We start from the raw sequence: 18,157 nt of genomic DNA on the forward strand, positions 1-18,157 counted from the left end.
ACCCCAAGTTGCTCCTGCTGCTTCACTGGTTATGTATGAATGTGTATGAATGTATTGCATAATATGTATGGATACTTTACTCAGCAGCCTCTGCCATCAGGGTGTGAATGTGTAGGTGTGACCTGCGGTGTACAAGCACTTTGAGTAGTAAGAAGACTAGAAAAGAGCTATACAAGCTCAAGTGTGCTACAGTAACAACATACATGTATCTAAAGCCAATACTCAGAATCTATCCATCTACAAATTAGAGGTGACCCTATTTATTCAAATACTCGATGATGCGTTTTGTCAGAGCCTCATAATCGAGCACATAGGATCATTCCATTCCAGCTATATGGGGGTGTTTTACGTCTTACATAGATTTGCCCATTTTCTCCAAATACTTCATGCCTCATGGCCTAGTCTGTTCATGAAGAAATCACCCCAAAGTTTTGATAGATACATGTTTTAAGAATTTGATTGGCTACAAGAAATGTCAGTCATCAGCACAGTCGTGTGCAATTGTATGTTAGAAAATGGGGAGGCACTTCCTTTCAACAAAGGCTGTTATATTATGTTAGGAGGTGTCTCTACAAAAGGTCAGCAGAGCAACAGAGTTTTTTTTAACAGTTCCCTGAATCGTTATGGATGTAAAGTGTTTGAATGAAATCTTTTACTGGACTCTATTTTTGGAGGGCTATTATGATCAGGAGAGTTCAGTATGTCTACAAATGGTAAAAATAAAAGACGCTGTTTGTTTGTAAGAGGTCTGATCCACACACACTGGGCTGTCTGTGTGTGTGTGTGTGTGTCTGCTGTAGAAGATGTGTGTAATATACTTATATGGTCACATTAATACAGACTTAATGAGTGAGAAAAATGATAGATCAAGTCCTAACATAGAATAAATTGTTATTATAAGTCTTGAAGACAAATAGTTTTATGATGTGGTCAAACTCGAATGAGAATATGGATCAATGAGTGCAAAAAAAACAAAATCTAAACCTGACGACTCAGGTTTCTCTATGTAAATCCTTAGTCATGGACAGGCCTATTATAAATACATACATATTAGGTTTCTTCTTTTCCTTTATTGCGCTTCTTATATAACTCATTCTACCAAAGGCAAAATACAAGGCATCAGTCAAAGGAACTTAAAGGCTTCGAGCTATAAAACACAACAGAATAAGCGTCTTAATTTAACTGGATTCAATAACCTGGTTAATGAGTCAAAGGCTTTCATACAATTATTACAACCATTATTAACAGCTGTGGAAATAAAAAGCTGAAAAAAGCTTACAAAAGGAAATCATAAGGTTTTTAACATTCAGTATTTTAATTTTCTGCACTATGGATATTGTCACAGCTGCATTGCTGACTAACTTTGGGACTGCCATGAGACGGTGTTGAGTTGGCGTCAAATCCATCTGTAATCTTTAAAGACACTCTTGTAAATGTGCCATACAATCTCTTACTAGATTCTCTCTTTGTTTGTGAAGAAAGCAGGAATGAGAAACTAAGCGCTTGGTACTGACAAATATTTATTTTTCTACATAAATGGAAAATACCAGAACACAGATATTTTGTCATCATGTTTGTTCCCGCGACAACAACAGATACTTCACGGATTAATTTAGAAGAAAGCAAAACATTTAGCTAACTGTTATAACAGACATGGATTAAGCCTGAGATCTGAATTAAGCTTTTATTTCTAAATCTAGGAGAGACTTTGTGCCAAGCTATACAGGATGACTAAGTGCTCAAATCCCAGTGTTCGCCTTCTTCACCATGTTATTTCTGAGGCATATTGTTTATATTTGCATTCTGAGACATATGAAGTATGCAGCTGAATACATATATTTTGATGTTTAAGTCTGACTTTTGGCCTTCTCAATGCGAGCTGTAAAGACTTGAGAAAACCCACAGCACAGCCATGAGCATGAGATTAAAAATGAGTACGTTTCCTGAAGGTGAACAAAAAGACAAAAAGGCTGTTTTTTTTCCATCTGGGCAGCGTCGTACCAAGGCCTCTCGGGATGTTCAACATGTATATTCGTTAGAGGTGGGAAGGAAGGAGATGAAAAAAAAAAAGAAAAAGTTCTCTAAGAGGCCCAGCTGGTCGCCTAAAACTTCTCTTTGGTGACCTCAATTTCTCCTGCTTCCCAATGAGATTGGTCTGTCCATATGGGAGTGAACATACTGTACAGTGTGAGGCCCTGCATGAACTCTTGTGTCACCGACGCTCAGTTGAGACTGTAGTGCATTATCTTTACTGAAAGATGAATTGATAAAAATAATTCAAATCATTCCACAAGAGCGTTTTTTCCTTTAGAAAAAAACAATCTCTCTACGGTTGTAGGCAAGGCAGTGAAAGCAGCAGGCTGCAGTGTTGCATTAGGATTGTTTGCATTCAGATCACACAGTCCTAACATAAGATAGAACACAGAGGTGCCTTGTTACTCATTTACTGACAAGGGGTGTATGAAATACACACATATAAAGTCAGACAATAAAGAGGAGGCCAACAAAGTTGAAGATAAATCAGTGATTATGAAAGTAAACCTTGCTCAGGTTTACAAGGCTATAGGGAAGTTAAGTGCCAGGATGGCCAAGAGACAACAATGAAACACAAGAAAGCAAATGTTTGCAGCCATGATGTGAAAAGTGAAAGTTAAAGGTCACATATTATACCCCTTTTCAACAAGTTTAAATAAGTCTCATAGGTCTCCAGACTTGTCTGAGAGGTTTCTTGTGAAAAAATCCACTCTGATCCTGTATATTAGCATGAATATAAATCCCTCTATTTTAGCCCTGGACAGCCCTGTTCCTGTAGCTTTAAATGGAAATGAGCTGAGTCTGACCACATCCCTCTCTGGTAGGGCTTGGGTGGCTCGGGCTTTCTCCATCCATGCCCAATTGATTATGCTACTCTTACAGATGTCAATAAAGGAAAATCATAATACGTGACCTTCAAGTATCAGGATGACCAAGACACAACAATGTAAGTTGAGTTTGTCCAAAGCGTAGCGCATAATAAATCAAATCATGAAAGATTTTTTTTCCCCCCTTTACCTTGGAACTAGTTTAAAATGTTTGATTACAGATTTTAAACTAACATTCAGTGATACTGCAGTGAAACTTTCAGTGAAAGAAAGTTTGGAATGTAACACTCCATGAAATATGAAGTAGCTCTCTTATTTGCTATTCCTTGGCATTAAAATACCTGACATTCTAACCCTGATGCTTTGAACACGTTCTTTTTTTCAAATGCAAAGCAGTACATCCAAATTAGGCTGATGCATAGGGGAGAAAACGAGCTTGTGGATTTTTTGGTAATTCAAATGTGGCTCTATCCTTCATGTAACTCTTTGGAGAGGGAAGGTTTTGACACCACCTCTCAAAAAAAAAAAACTGCTTTAAGGCTTGGATTCACTTTTGAATATTGAGTGAATACTCTTTATTGGCAAAGAGTAGGTTCACATTAAAGACTTTTTTTTGTGCTCTCTATGTACTTACTTCTGTGCTTCTCTTCTATTTATCCAATATTACGTCGGCTTATGAACTAAGTAATAAGAGGAAAGGTTATTTTTCTGTACTGCTTTTTTTTTGTCCTAAATTACAATTTGCACTGATTTAGTTTTGAGGGAGGCATCAGTGTTTTCTTGTTGGTTTGACAGAATTCCATTAAAAGGAAGTCTTTATGTGACCTTGTTTCTTTCATGTCCCCCCCCCCCCCCCCCCCTCTCTCTGGGAGACTGTGGCCAATTACTCAAAAGTGCTCCCAGTTTCTTAGAACAAGGAGAAGTATTTAAATTGAAATTGTATTCCAGCCAGTTGTATTGTATTAAGGTCTAATCAGCTTCCTTTTGGGGGATCTGTAATAGAGAGAGTAATTTGCCAGTTGGAAGCAGGAGTATGTTTTATCATTATAGCTACTTAGCACTGCTGTATATATGAAGGAGTCCTTCCCATGAACCTATACTTACTGAGGTTAAATAAGGTAGCTGATAGAGCAGCTGAACATTTAGTTTTTTATTACCTCGTCCTTCCAGCATCACTAGATTAACTACCATTTTCCCGCCTGTGGTGACACACATTCCCTGTACCATACAGGGAATGGGAGTTACCTGAGCCTGCAGAAACTGCCCGAGTGTTCGTCCTGGGCTGACTTAAGCATTTCTCCCAGGATGCTTTTAGCATTTTCATTAAACCTGACATGACGTGAACACAGTCTTTGAACGAGGCTTGTGGACCTCTCCTGCTGTGCATTTCAGTACGATGAACAGACCTTAAGGTATTAACCCTGAGGAGCATTTCAGAGTTAGAACCAATTTGTCAGATGTGGAGAGAAGTTGGAGAAGAGTATGAAATGTGCACTGTTGCAGTAAGATTATTTTTTCTGTATCAACCAATGGCCCTCATGCATAACAAAGAAAGGTTGCAGTTCTATCTAAATATACTCATTTATTTTTACTTGGTGCATTTTTGTTAGATCAATAAACTTGATCAGCATTATTGAATAAAAAATAAAAATTCAGTCACAGTATCCTTTTTTATCAACACATATACAATATTCTTTTCCTGTTCCAAGGCAATCGAGAATGCAAAATCATCATTGCCGGCTACAGCTTAGAAAGTAAAAACAACACAGCAGTGGTTTGCTTTTCCATGCCAGCAAACAGTCTTGTGGACTTTTCCCGGCTGCAAATCAAAAACTACCATATCCTTGCACCCGGCACTCAAACATAGACAAAGCCCAGCGTGACTTTAACTGTCTTACAGGTCAGAAAAGGTGGCGGATACTGCCAGACTGGGGACACTGTTGTGCCAAGACTGCAGCAATCACGAGGCGGACGCTGCTTCATCACAGAGGCCAGGTGTCCATAGCAGCTTGGAAGAGTTGCTAAGAATGCGAGCAACAACATAAACTTGTGTACAACACAACACCTGGTGTTGCTGTCCCACTGTGTCTCTCTCCTCCTCTGGCAGGAAGGATGATGAGAAGTCACCTTGGCAACCAGTTTCACCACTAAAGTTAGAAAGTGCCAGCTCATGCTATCATTTCATGAATTTGCATTTATGCAAATCTATCTTCTTGCATTAAGAGGTGAATGTAAGTGCTACAAAGGATAGATTAAACAGCTGTTGGTTGTTATAATGATCCATACACTCCTAAAATTGATGTAAAAATAAAAAGTACATTTAGCTTACATTAACTTGGCTGAATTTAGCAATCATGAATATCTTATAAAAGCACATTAATATGTGATAAAAACATTTTTCACAGTTATATAATTTAGAAATCTAATGCAGATATCATTTGTAAAATACATTTCACGATATTAATAATCCAAATAAGATGAGCATGATCTGCTTAATTAGCATACTAATGAGAACGCATATTAATTCATGTATTCTTAACCCAAGCTGATATAAAAAAAAAAAAAAGTAATTAACTCTTACCTCGACAGTGAACTCCTTCATCATATCCATCCTCACAGTCTCTGGCTCCATTGCAGAGTTTATTGAAGTGAATACATTTTTTTGTCCCGATGCACTGTACGTGATTGAGAGGACATTTGATCACCACTTCCTGTGCACCTGTAGAGAAGTGGAAAAGAGAGGGTCAGAGAACAACATCCCTATTTACCTACCTATTGCAATTTTCAGCAATGTTTTGTTCAGCATATGGAATAGCAGCGACAATGAAGACCATATGTCGAATCATTTTGCATAGCGTATTTTTTTGCATGTAAACAGTTTTTTTTCTCTGTATATTTTTTGAGCACCTTCTCAAAGTGCTGATGCTTCAAGACCTCGTTTATAGAAGGCGGGAAGAACCTATGCATATGCAAATGTATTTATACATCATAGCATTGTTCTTTACACACAACAGATGCTCCCCGCGCTGCTTTGCAGCCGCACTGCAAATGTCTTGTAACAAACTGCTTGGCTGTCCCTGCCAGCCAGGCAGGCAGCAGAGAGCAGCTGTTTAAGGATTCATGAGGCACATAGGTGACCCTCGTTCACGTGGCAGTCACAAGAGCACATAAAACACAGCTGACCAGTGCACCATTACTGTAATGTGTCACATCTCCACCTTAACTACATTGATATCAATTACCAATGTGCCGTTGCAGCCACTTAAGTGGAGGATTTATCGCCTACGTGAAGGGATCTGTAACAATCCCCAGAGTTCTCCCACCACAAAGAACTCACATTCAAGCACATTTGGACCATCTTGACCGGGCGGATACTTATTCACAGCATCCATCTCCACTTTGTAAGGTAAGGTATCCTGCAATTAACGGGGCTATTACAAAGCGGGCTGCCATACCCTGCTGATTTACAGAAAGGATCTGTGGAAAAGTAGCTGTGTATCGATACAATAATGGCCCATATAGGTTTGCTTTATAAGAGGTTGCAGGGGATCTAGTTCTTCAATAATAAATGTCTTGGCTATCTCTTCAAGCCCCAGTTATTCACACCCTTTTTCACGCCATATTTAGGTAAGTCAAATATAAGTGACCTTGTCTGAGAGTTCATATTTCATATGTGGGCAAACTGGCAGCCTCATCTGCAGGGCTCCAAAATCTGCTCTAAGCATCTCATTTTTCATTTCTCTTCCAGCTCCTTCCTGGCAGCACTTTTTCATTTTCTTCCGTGTGCGCCTTTAAGATTTCAATCCACAAAAATATAAACAGATTGTATTAAATATGATCAAGTCTTAACTTGCTTTTGAAATCATTATTATTTATCGACTCAATGTCATTGTAAATGAGGGTTGCCCTTCAATGAACTCTCGAGTATAGAAGAAGCTTGAATGAATTGACTGAATTAAACTGATGTTTCAGCCCTCAAAACTATCATCAATGGTTATAAAAAGGCTGACTGCATTTTTAACTTTCGGTCTCTTTTGTGTCAGCAATTATTTTTCATAAAAGAGGGGGAGAATGTTGCTTGAGTTGCTAAATTAAATCTCACACACTTGGAATCAAACTCAAATAAGTGTTAGATCTCGGTGTTTAATTGCAATGCATCCAAAAATACACAGGACATTTTCACTCCCAACATACTGTTACAGAACATTTAACCCAGTGCCATACCATACCTCGTCTATTTGGAAAATGTACTATTTAACACACAGCTGTGAGGGTCTCTGACAACATAACAGTGTTGTCAGCCTCTCCCCTTGCTTTCTCGCCACATGGGTTCTAATCTAATGTGATAAGGGGAGGGATGGCACATGAATATTCAGCGGCTCTGATCTGTCATGCAGGGGTACACAGATGGTCTCTCAACAGCTGAGGTGCTCAATTCCTCTGTCAGTTCTCAAACTACTGTACTATGTCGGATGATTGCTTAACGCTGTATATGTAGTTCACTTTGTCAGGTATACCCATCCTGTGACAGCTATACTGGAACTTCTCCCTCCTTAACTTCCAATTCCACAGTGTGTTGGACATAGCTCAAACCCATGCACCCCGCATACTGGATGAGCCATATATGTCCTCTTAGGTAAACCACAGTGCGCCCTGATCTAGAATCTCCTCAATAAGAAATATGTTCAGTTTCAGCCAGGAAAAAAAAAGTGCAAAGAGTCTATTTCTCAAAATGAGCTGTGATGAGGAGCATTATGCAGCAAAGAATACTGAATCATTCTTATACAAATTTAATTTGTAATATACTGAAAAGCATCTTAATTTACACAATGTACAGTGTTTTTCTCAATTGCTTTGGCACATTCCTTGTCCATGAAGGCTGTAAGTGACCCAAATTCAAGTGTAAAACTTAATTTATTGTGTCAATTAATATGTATACTGCATCAGTATGAAATGTTCCTTTTACATTGCGTGAAAGCAAGGAGGTTAAATGTTTCAGTAGTTTGCTAGAATGACATTGGAGCCTGAAAATGTGTTCTTCATCTTCCTACAGGCCTGCTGACTGACTGCTATTGTGTGTCAAAGTGAATCTTCAAATGCTGATTTCAGGAGTCCAAGGTTTCAAATTCCACTTTTTTTTGTTTAGGTAAAGAGCATACTCTCCACAAGGAGAAATAGTTTAGCAAAGTTAAATAGCATATAACCAATAAAAAATGTTGGATTGAACTGAATTGAACTGAACAAAACCTACTACAGGCAGTATGAATGGTGACAGAAACATGAAAAAGATGAAGTAAGGCTTGAACATTTTGACCAGTGCAGCTCACATGATGTCAACAACTTTTCAACTCGTTTCATTGACTAATTTACTGACACAGCGACTCGGTTTTGGAACAAGGATGACATGTTTTGCTTGATTTATGACATTTTGTAGACATGCAATAGAGTTTTGATGTCTTATTAGACAGTTGTGACAATTGTACTTCTTCTACTTAAGAGAATTTTAAGACTGTTTTGAACAATGAGCCAAAACAGTTAAGAAGATCTGTCTCTGTTTTTAAATATTCCTGCATGCAATGGCAGTGTAGCATGGGTCAGCATGTTCAGTAGCAGGACCCTGTAACTGAACAGCAAAATAGAATTCTGCCCTCCGTATTTACTCATGTACTGCTTTACTTAAGTCAAAATCTCCAAATCTCAAATTTACCATTGCGGAACTTGTTATTTATTTTATCTTGCACCAATCAACGAACACAGAATATATTTTTCTTTAATTTCAGTTGACATACAGCTGTAAATAATGTAAGGTTTGTCTGCTTTCACTTTCACATACATTGGTGATATGCAGACGGACGGGCGGACGGACAGATGGACGGATGGACGGACGGACAGACAGACAGACAGACAGATAGTTGAAAACACATAACTGTCTTTGTTGTGTAATGCCATTCCTGATATATATATTTCCGATTAATTTGGATAAAATGGAATGGTTCCAGTAATGGATGAATTAATTATTAATGTTGAGGGATAAAATGGGCAAGCACACTAAAGTACCAGTTTAATCATAACCACTTGAGAGGAAGACAGATGCTCCCCTGTCAGCTGGGGTGTGAAATGTTTATTCAGGCAAAAAGGAAAATGTCTTTGTTCAGCATCTACTTAGTAGAAATTATTTCCCAAGTAAATATATTGTAAATTATATTACGCACTGGAATTTCAAACTTATTCAAATGCGACAACCAATTTTTGGAAGCAACACTAATGCTACCAGTATCTATTGTATTTCCAAAGGCCAGGATTATACTTATTTTATAATAATAACAGACTAAAGAGAAAAGGGCTTAAATGTAAGACTTATTCAAAGTTAAATTAATAACAGGGGCAGATTTGATGTTGGCACCTTCTTGATGATGATGCAGCATTAACTTGACTATAGTTTCCTTGATACGCTAGATCCTGTTCTGCTCTGTGAATCAAAATTATGTACAGTATGTTTGTGTGTGTGTGTGTGTGTGTGTGCGTGTGCGTGTGCGTCTGTGTGTGTGCGTGTGTGCATTTTGCACATTTGGCTGCTGTATCTAAATCTACTTAATGTAACTTTGAATAACATCCAACAGCTTGCATGCTCAAGTCATAAAGCTGTGACATAGCGGGCTGCTGAGCAGTGGGGACGATGCTACATTAATGCTTTTAGGGGAGGGAATCTTTCCATTGGTTAAAACACTCTTAAACACCAGAGGAACTGAGTGCACAGGATTGCATGTCACTGTCTGTATAATGTTTATGCTACATTCACATGAATACTGGCAGAGGATAGAAAGCAGTTTTTGTTTCAGTGGTCAAGAGTGGAAAGACAAATTTAGTTGTGTTTAGTAAGGTCAGAAGAGAATACTGTCTACTGTAGACGTAGATGTCATTGCTGTTTAATGTTAAACTATTTGAACCGGTAGCTGTCCTCCTGATGGAAAATATTTTCCTACACTGTCTTACTATCAAACAGTGAGAGCCAGAAGGTATTGTCCGTCTTCTACAGCTACCATCAACTAACTGTCTCCTGAAGTAATTTCCCTTCAGCCTGACTTTGATCTTAAACTTTAGATACCAGGACATTGTCTTGTCAATCTTCCTCCTCTACGCTCTGGGTGAACTCTCCTTACTTCTGAAAGCAGTGGTTTCCTTCTTGGATTCAATTCTACCTCTTTGCTAGGGCCTTCGTCAGAATAAGGATGGAAACATGCTCACATCGATGCTAACCCGGTGGAATGCTTTTCATGGTCTCCGGAGGATGAGACTGATCTATTTTGGATAATTTATGTACATTTATTTTGCCAAATGTTTATTCATTAATCTTAACAATTTAGCAACATGGTTTTATGGAACATTGAGAAATGTACAGAAAAAAACGACGGCTCTGAGATCTTAGGACATGTTAATTAAAAATCCTGCTGCTATTTGCCCTCTTTGAGAAGTGAGTAAGGAGGAACGAGATGAGACAAACTAATATCCCTATTTAATGTAAAAACGAGAGGCTTCTTCAGGGGAATTTCAACAGCTATGTTCATTATGGTAATCATGTTAATCTGAGCCACAGCCAGTTTGTGCGGAATAATGAATTCCTCAAAGAAAATAACAGACAACCTATCAGCAGGGGATGCTCCTTGAACTTCTAGGGAGAGGGATTCATCATATTCTTGAGAAATAACTCCTTCATGCTCTTAATTCATAGATGAAGTTGATGATCAAAGACGTGTTATGTCACTCGACCTGAGGCTACACCACTTTAGACTTCCCATAAAGGCTTTGTAACAACAGGAGGCTGTGTTGTGGTGAGTCCCACAAATACAATAACATTAGTTTCTGTGTGCACTCCATTTTTCAATCCTAACCTCATTATTGTTATTACATAAATCACTAATCTAATCATGGGCATGATGACAGTGCAGAATCAATTCGGTGAATCTGAAGCGCGGCCAAAATGTCAGAAACAGCACAAACAGCATTAGCTTTACCGGCTGCACTGTGCTTGAGGGTATAGCTTCATTGCCAACTATATGACAAACTTTTTGATGCACCTCCAATTGATACACCTGACATTTTGTTTTACCTGGATAGATAGTAAAGAAAATTGTATCCAATTAAAAATAAGCAGCAATCATGTTGTTGTATAGGCATTATGTGAGTTAATCATGTGTGATGAGAGTAACACTGTCAACTAGTGACAAGTAGCCACAGTTGTGTTAACTTTCACAAGTTTTCTCGGATCAGCAGTTCATTAAAACAAACCATGGGAGAGAGGATGAGTCTTTGCAGAAGTGGTGCAAATGTTGTTAACGTTAATCTCTGGGCTCCTAAACTGTGTCACTGGTGTGGAAGAATAAATATAAAGTGTAAAAGGCATGAATATTTCAGTTATTCTGCTTGTGTGACTCTGAATCTGTGAAAGTGTGTTTGTTTGTGAGCTGAGGAGTCAGAAAGTCAGGGAAAACAGAGAACTCTTCAACTTTGCATGTTCTCTGTTTGCAGTGTTGGGAGGGTTACTTTTCAAATGTATTCCCCTACAGATTACTGATTACATGTCCTAAAATGTAATCTGTAATGTATTCCCTTGGATTACTCAAGTGAAGTAATGTATTCTAAATACTTTTGGATTACTTTTAGCTTACTTCAAAATCGTCCAGCTGAGCGTGTTTATCTGGAACACTGAATTTAGTTAACACATGCTTTAGGGAACGATCTAATTACTGTCTTCAGAGAAAAAGTTATGCAAGTACACGAAACGCAAATGTGGTCAATTTTGTCCTGCAACCTAGTGGTGCCAATACATTTATGGACTAAATGGTAGGCTGCTGGCATGTACAACAGAAGAGGTCCACCACTAGTGGATTGTTTTTAATTCTGCCAAATGTGCTTTCCTTCATCATTCATCATTCATTTTGCCACTTGTTAAACTCAAAGGGCCAGATTTAATGACACCAGGTGCAAACCTTGTGGAGGCGGTACTATTTAAGTTAGGTTGTTTTACTGGTTTACATCACGGAGAGTTTGTCTTGACTTGCTGCGTACCTGCGCACATAATGCCACCTGCTTCTGCTTCCGCACAGTGCAACCTGCGTGTAGTGCCGTAAAGTAATCCCTACCGGTAATCCTTTTTTTTTTGAGAAAGTAACTGTATTCAGAATACACCAATTTAAACTGTAACTCTAACAGAATACAGTTACTCTTATTTTGTATTTTAAATACGTAACGCCGTTACATGTAATCCGTTACTTCCCAACCCTGTCTGTTTGCCATGAAGTCATTAATGTTGTCATACAGATTGAGGATGAATGGATTAAAAAAATAGTAAATTATTTACATTTGGCAGTGAGCTACACACCAAGCTAGTTGTAATAAACCTGTGTGAGCTGAACTCTTGCAGCTAAAACCACCACAGGTATTTTTTATTTTTTTTACATACTTTAACAATCCCACAAGGGGAAATTACTTTTACACTCTGTTATTTAGACATGCTACTCACACATAGGCTGATATACCCACACATGCACAAGCAGGATCTTATGGACATGCTTTCAGAGTGAGGGGCCGCACCCGGGCAGTTGAGGGTTCGGTGCTTACTCAAGGGAACTGCGGCAGGGCTAAGGAAGTGACCTGGCACCTCTCCAGCTACCAGATCAACTTACATACTTTGGTCTGCACAAGGACTTGAATCAGTGACCCTCCGGTTCCCAACCCAAGTCCCTGCAGACTGAGCTACTGCCGCCCAAAAAGGGGAACAAGGTAAACAAGAGCAAAGTTTAGTAACATTATTTCACCACGTGTAAATGATAGTCTTTATTCATATGTTCTAGTCTAAAAAGGCACTGCAGTGTTTACACAGGACCACAGGCGATTTTAGACCATTTTTAGGAGTTCTGAAGCACCCCTAAATGTAATGCCCCACTAGGTTTATCTACAAATCTGAAGTCAAACATATTCCTCTACACCTGTCATATATCATACCTAAAAAAAAAAAACTGCACCTCAGCTCCTTACAGTTGGTTTCATCCAAAAGTCAGACCAGCAGGCATATAAACACAGAGCGACTGTAGTCAGTCTGTGGACAGGGAGCAGTGAGTTTCTATTAAAATGTGTAACATGAAATATTATCTGTTATATACATGCTTTAGCAGAGGCTAAAGATATGCGCCATCCTTTGTCAGCTGGTATAACGCTCTGGGTTGATAGGCTATGCTAGTTATGTTTTGTAATAACATCCTCTTTTTATATTTATAAGGAGAGGTCAGAGTGAATGAAAGTAGGTTAGCGGGCTGACGATTTTTACCACCTGTATATCAAATGTAAAACACTCAATGGTAATTCTCAGTGAGGAAATCATTCCATTCCTTAATAAATGGCAGCACAATCAAGAGGCTAATGATGCAAAAGAGTAGGCTCTTTTACTTAACATAAATGTAAGTTCTGTAGTGTGACAAGTAAAAGTTCTGCATCCAAAACGTTGCAGATATAATAGTATAATCATAACATAATGGTTTAACAACACATTTATATTAATCTGGTTCAATACAGACTAAAATTAATCATTTTGATCAAAATTGTAAATTTAGCTGACTTATTAATGTTGTCTGCTTGGCGTTTCGCCTATGATTATATTTTCTCTTTGTCACTACGTCCGTGTCTGTAATATTTGCTGGTTTGAATCGGGGAATTGTATCCAATTCAGCGATTTCAGCACACACCTGTGTGTCTATTTGCCAAGTTTGGTATGTCCACTCTAAAGTCTTTACATGGAAATTACTAGTTTCATACAATAAATTACTATGCAAAATAATGCTGTGGTTTTTAAGGCTGTTGCACTAGTTTGCATTGTTTTCTTGTGTTGCCAGTGTTTGGATAGTCCTATTAGTGTGTGTGTGAGGCTGTGAGCTACTTTATACACCTTAGGAATACTATCAATATCATCTAAATATTATATATTACAGGCACTGGTTAAAGTAAATCAGCTAAATCATGAAGGTAATATGCGTAGAGCCCCTCTGACACCTCATTTCCAATGTGCAGTAGCTCACTATTTTCTGTAATTTGTGAGTATTTAATCAAATCTCTTTGAAAGAAAGACGAACGGCTACAACTGTGTAGTGGAATGAAGCCGGGTGCTGGCAGCCCTGACATCTCTGCTCTACAGTATAATAAAGAATCAATACATCAGTCCATAAAAGGGAATGAGAGGCCCCAGGACGGTGTCGTAAAGCTGCACTTCAGGAACAGCATACAAAAAAAAATCCAGCTGAAAAACAAACAATTTATCATTATTTGGTAAACAGCGACATAATTATTCAATAAAGATACTTTTGTGACCGACCATTATGCAAATGTTTTAATCTAATTTTTCTGGGGCCAACATCAAATGAATAATAAATTCAGTGCATTGCATTTAGAGAGGCTAAAACCAATATTCGCAGAGAAGAATGATCTCATTAGGAGCATAATATACACCATTGTGTTTAATGCAAGCAGTTTTTCATCAACTAGTATACAATACATAGAACAAGATGCACTATTGTGTTAATACCATTCAAATTAATGTCACTGATGCAATAGGATTCAGATATTTTGGTGTTGAATTTAAATCCATAATCAACACAACATATTTTGTGTTGCTAGCTGATGTCTTTCTAACATACTCAGCATCATTTAGCTTCAACAATCTTACATAAAGTAGTGCACAGACCCCAATTCCTGTTTTTTCTCCAACCATGTCAATCTAAAAGACACTTTCAATACAAGCAAATAGAGGAAATATAATATTGATGAGAGTCTAGGCTCAATATTGATATATTATCATCTTATGAAAGGGCTTTGGTATACATTCTACTCCGTAGTTGTAGTTTTTAAAAAAAAAACCCATTGGAGCAACATTACCATTCATTTCGAGTCATGAGGATGAAGTCAAACATTTGGATCCCATTTATTTCTGGTTTGGACTCTAACACATCCTATGGGATGTATCTGTCTTATTAGCTGTTTAAAGCTTCATTATATTCATACGTTAGTTGCTTACTTTGTCTCTTTATTGTTAGTTGTACAATGGAATGTATACTGTAGTAGGGACAGTTAGACTGTAGACTGTTAGACGGTTGTTAGGAGGAGGCCTTATTCCAGAAATGTTTTCAACCAACATTTAATTCTTTAAATGAACCTGATCCAAGTGTCTTAATACCAAAATCCAAGTGGCAGCCTTCGCTCTTGAAAAATGAAGCTAATGCAGAAGTGCAACAAACTGCAGATCCTTTAGATTCCGCTTGAGACTGGCTGCATTTTTTATTTTTTAATATAAAATGCATCCATTTTGATTTTCTGAAGGATAAGAGTTATTGATAATAAGGCGCATGGCTGACCTGACTCAAAGGCGGGCACTTGATAGCTCTTTGTTAGGAGGCTTGAAACCCGTCTCAGATCCAGCCCTTCACCTGGTGTAAGGTTGACTAAGGTTAGGTTGAGAGAGTATTTCCAGCATAGCGAACAACGGGATTCCAAAGCCCCTTTCAGTAACCAATGGGTGACATCACCAAGACTACGACCATGAATATACAGTTTATCACCAAATCACAGCAATAGCTTCCAGAAAGATATATATATATATATATATATATATATATATATATACATATATATATATATAGTGCTTTACTAGTCTGTTTACTACTCAAAGTCATTTTTTACACCGCAGGTCACACCTACCCATTCGCACCCAATCACACACTGATGGCAGAGGCTGTAAAGTGTCCATCATTATTTACTAATCCATTCATAGACATTCACACGCTGCTGACGAAGCAGAGGGGGGTTAAGTGTCTTGCCCAAGGACACAGTGACATATGGCTGCAGTAGCTGGGGATCGAACTCCGACCTTCCAGTTGTGAGACGACAGACTCAACCACTAATCCACAGCCACCCAGTTTTCTGAGCCAATAAGAAAACCCTTACAGCAATAACTCTGGGCGATACGTGATTAAGTGCCCAGCCTACTAAACTGAATGTATGGTAGACAAGGCTATGTGTACCTTTACAAAGAGTATTCACTAGTTTTAACAAATGACAATGGCACTTTCAAATGTGGTCTATTTTTTGTAAAGGGAAGACACTGAACAAACAATATGTCATTCAAATAAAATGACGGCGCTTTTAGGTGCCTTGGCCTTTGAGTCTTCTATTAAATTGTAATAGTTTAAGTGAAAAGCCTTGACCTTTACCTTCATATTTCACACTCTGTAAGGACTTTCAGCGCCTAAATTGGTTGCTGGCCTATAGTGTAAATCAATTCATCATAAAGAAGTAAATAAGCCGGTTTTTAGCTCGAAGGCATCTTTAATGAGGACCATGGTTAGTGTAACACACACAGTAAGTGGGAGGACATGTATTTTTCTCTAAATATCCTCTGGCACTAACCCAGCTCCCTTGAAATAATCATTGGACTATGACCATGTTTATGGAGTGGCTATAAGAGAAGGCATTAGCTCATTCCTTTCACTATCTATTAGACTACCCATTATTTATAATTTATAAATAAATAAAGGCCAATGGCACTGATTCATGCTCTCTGAGAGTCAGGCCCTGGCTACTGCATGAACAGCACTCATCGTCCTGATGTTACAGGCTATTATTCTCTTTGGTTGCTGTACTAAGTATGTGTCTCTGTGTTTGCTCTGAATTAAAGCACATATCACAGTGAGGCTTTGTTCTCTGCTGTAGCAGCAGGGAGATAATGTAGACTTTAGTTCTTTAATGTCACACTGGGTCCATGACAGCAACCATGTCAATTTTAAATATGCTTTTTGTCTCTGCTTCATCAGGTGACAATCTAGGACGCTGTCCTCCGCAATTCTCATGCTAAGAGAGAAAATGTGTCAGTGCAGCTTAACTGTTGAGATGGAGGCTGTGAGAGCAAAGGCAACCTGCTCCCCCCTGTGCGTTACTTATGGCGCGGATGAGACATGGTGTGAGTGCAAGATTGTCACCAGGCAACAAAATTCATTCTCACGGTAATAGTTCTGCCAAAGACAAATACTCAAACAAACAGAATTTTTTTTTTTTTGCAGAGGCAGGGGCAGCAACCATGGGGATGAATATGAGCAAATATCCTCAGGGCAAAGATGACTCTTCTTTTAACTACATTTTGACAGTCTTAGTCACTATGGCTTCATATTGTGCACTGCTTTTCTTGGTACCGATATTTCCAAGTGCACAGACATGCAAGTACGAACAATATTTTATGTGTTTGTTCCTCGCCTACTAAAACTTCTGATGAAACAGATGGCCGAGCCTTAGGAAGTGTACATAGGTTCTGTTCCAAATCTAAAGGAGGCCGAGGGATCAATAAAAAAAACAGCCGATCACAAAATGCATATGTGGAAGGTTAAATTCATTGATAACACTGTGTACTGTGGCTCATTTGATCGCAAATCAAATACAGTTGACAGACCCAGCACTGAGGCACCAAACATAATATTCAATTAACTTTTGCTGCACTAACATAGCACCACACCATGTTGTAGAGATAGTGTGATGACAACGTAACCTGCAAGCTGTCTAATAACTTGGGCCGATCATCTTAGAAGAAGACAGCAATATGAAAGTCTAATCATGCAGATTTAATTGTCTCATCGGCAAGCGTGGCACTGTCTGGCACTGAATAATTGTCACAATAAAAACACATGATGATTGAATGTAAACCAGCTAGATTTAAAGTGATGCCATGTTTAAAGTTTTCTGGATGAGTCAACAGAAGGGTAATTTGCCAGCAGGGAGGGAGAGCTGGAAAGGTAGGAAAAGACATGTTACATAATGCAAAAGGCCCTGTCCTTCAGCTCAATAACAAGGGTTTACGCTACATTACCCCCTAAACCTCCATCCTACTGGCGCCAATTCTCAAGGGAAGCAGACACATTTGTGATACATTTATTTCAATATGAGACTTGCCAGATAAAATACCCTGCAGGATATTGATAGGCAGCCCCAAATACACTCACTATAGCTCCTGCAGCTTCATCACAGGCATACAGATCAAATATTTTCTGCACTTCTAAGCAGTGTTTTCTGAAGGGCTTCGTCAGCTACTTCCAAATGTTTAAATGGCAATGTTAGTACAACATATAGGAAGTGCCCTTCAAATTTAGAATTGCATTTATTGGCTGAGTGTGCTAGAAGGAATCTGATTGCAGAACCAAAACAACACATATAAAAACAAATCAATCTGTTACCATGCCCCAAATCAGACAGGAACATTGATTTAGGTA

At 38.5% G+C, this 18,157-nt stretch overlaps 1 protein-coding gene across 1 annotated transcript in view; it reads right to left on the reverse strand.

Annotated features, from left to right (window-relative positions):
• The window catches only part of lrp1bb (low density lipoprotein receptor-related protein 1Bb), a 267,014-nt gene that overhangs the window by 159,183 nt on the left and 89,674 nt on the right, over positions 1-18,157 (reverse strand). The window contains exon 3 of the mRNA XM_061053736.1: positions 5,443-5,580. Within this exon, the coding sequence (XP_060909719.1) occupies positions 5,443-5,580 (138 nt within the window). The remainder of the gene's footprint in view (positions 1-5,442; positions 5,581-18,157) is intronic.

Source organism: Labrus mixtus, chromosome 13, assembly GCF_963584025.1.
Source record: "Labrus mixtus chromosome 13, fLabMix1.1, whole genome shotgun sequence".
In the NCBI taxonomy this organism is placed as follows: domain Eukaryota; kingdom Metazoa; phylum Chordata; class Actinopteri; order Labriformes; family Labridae; genus Labrus; species Labrus mixtus.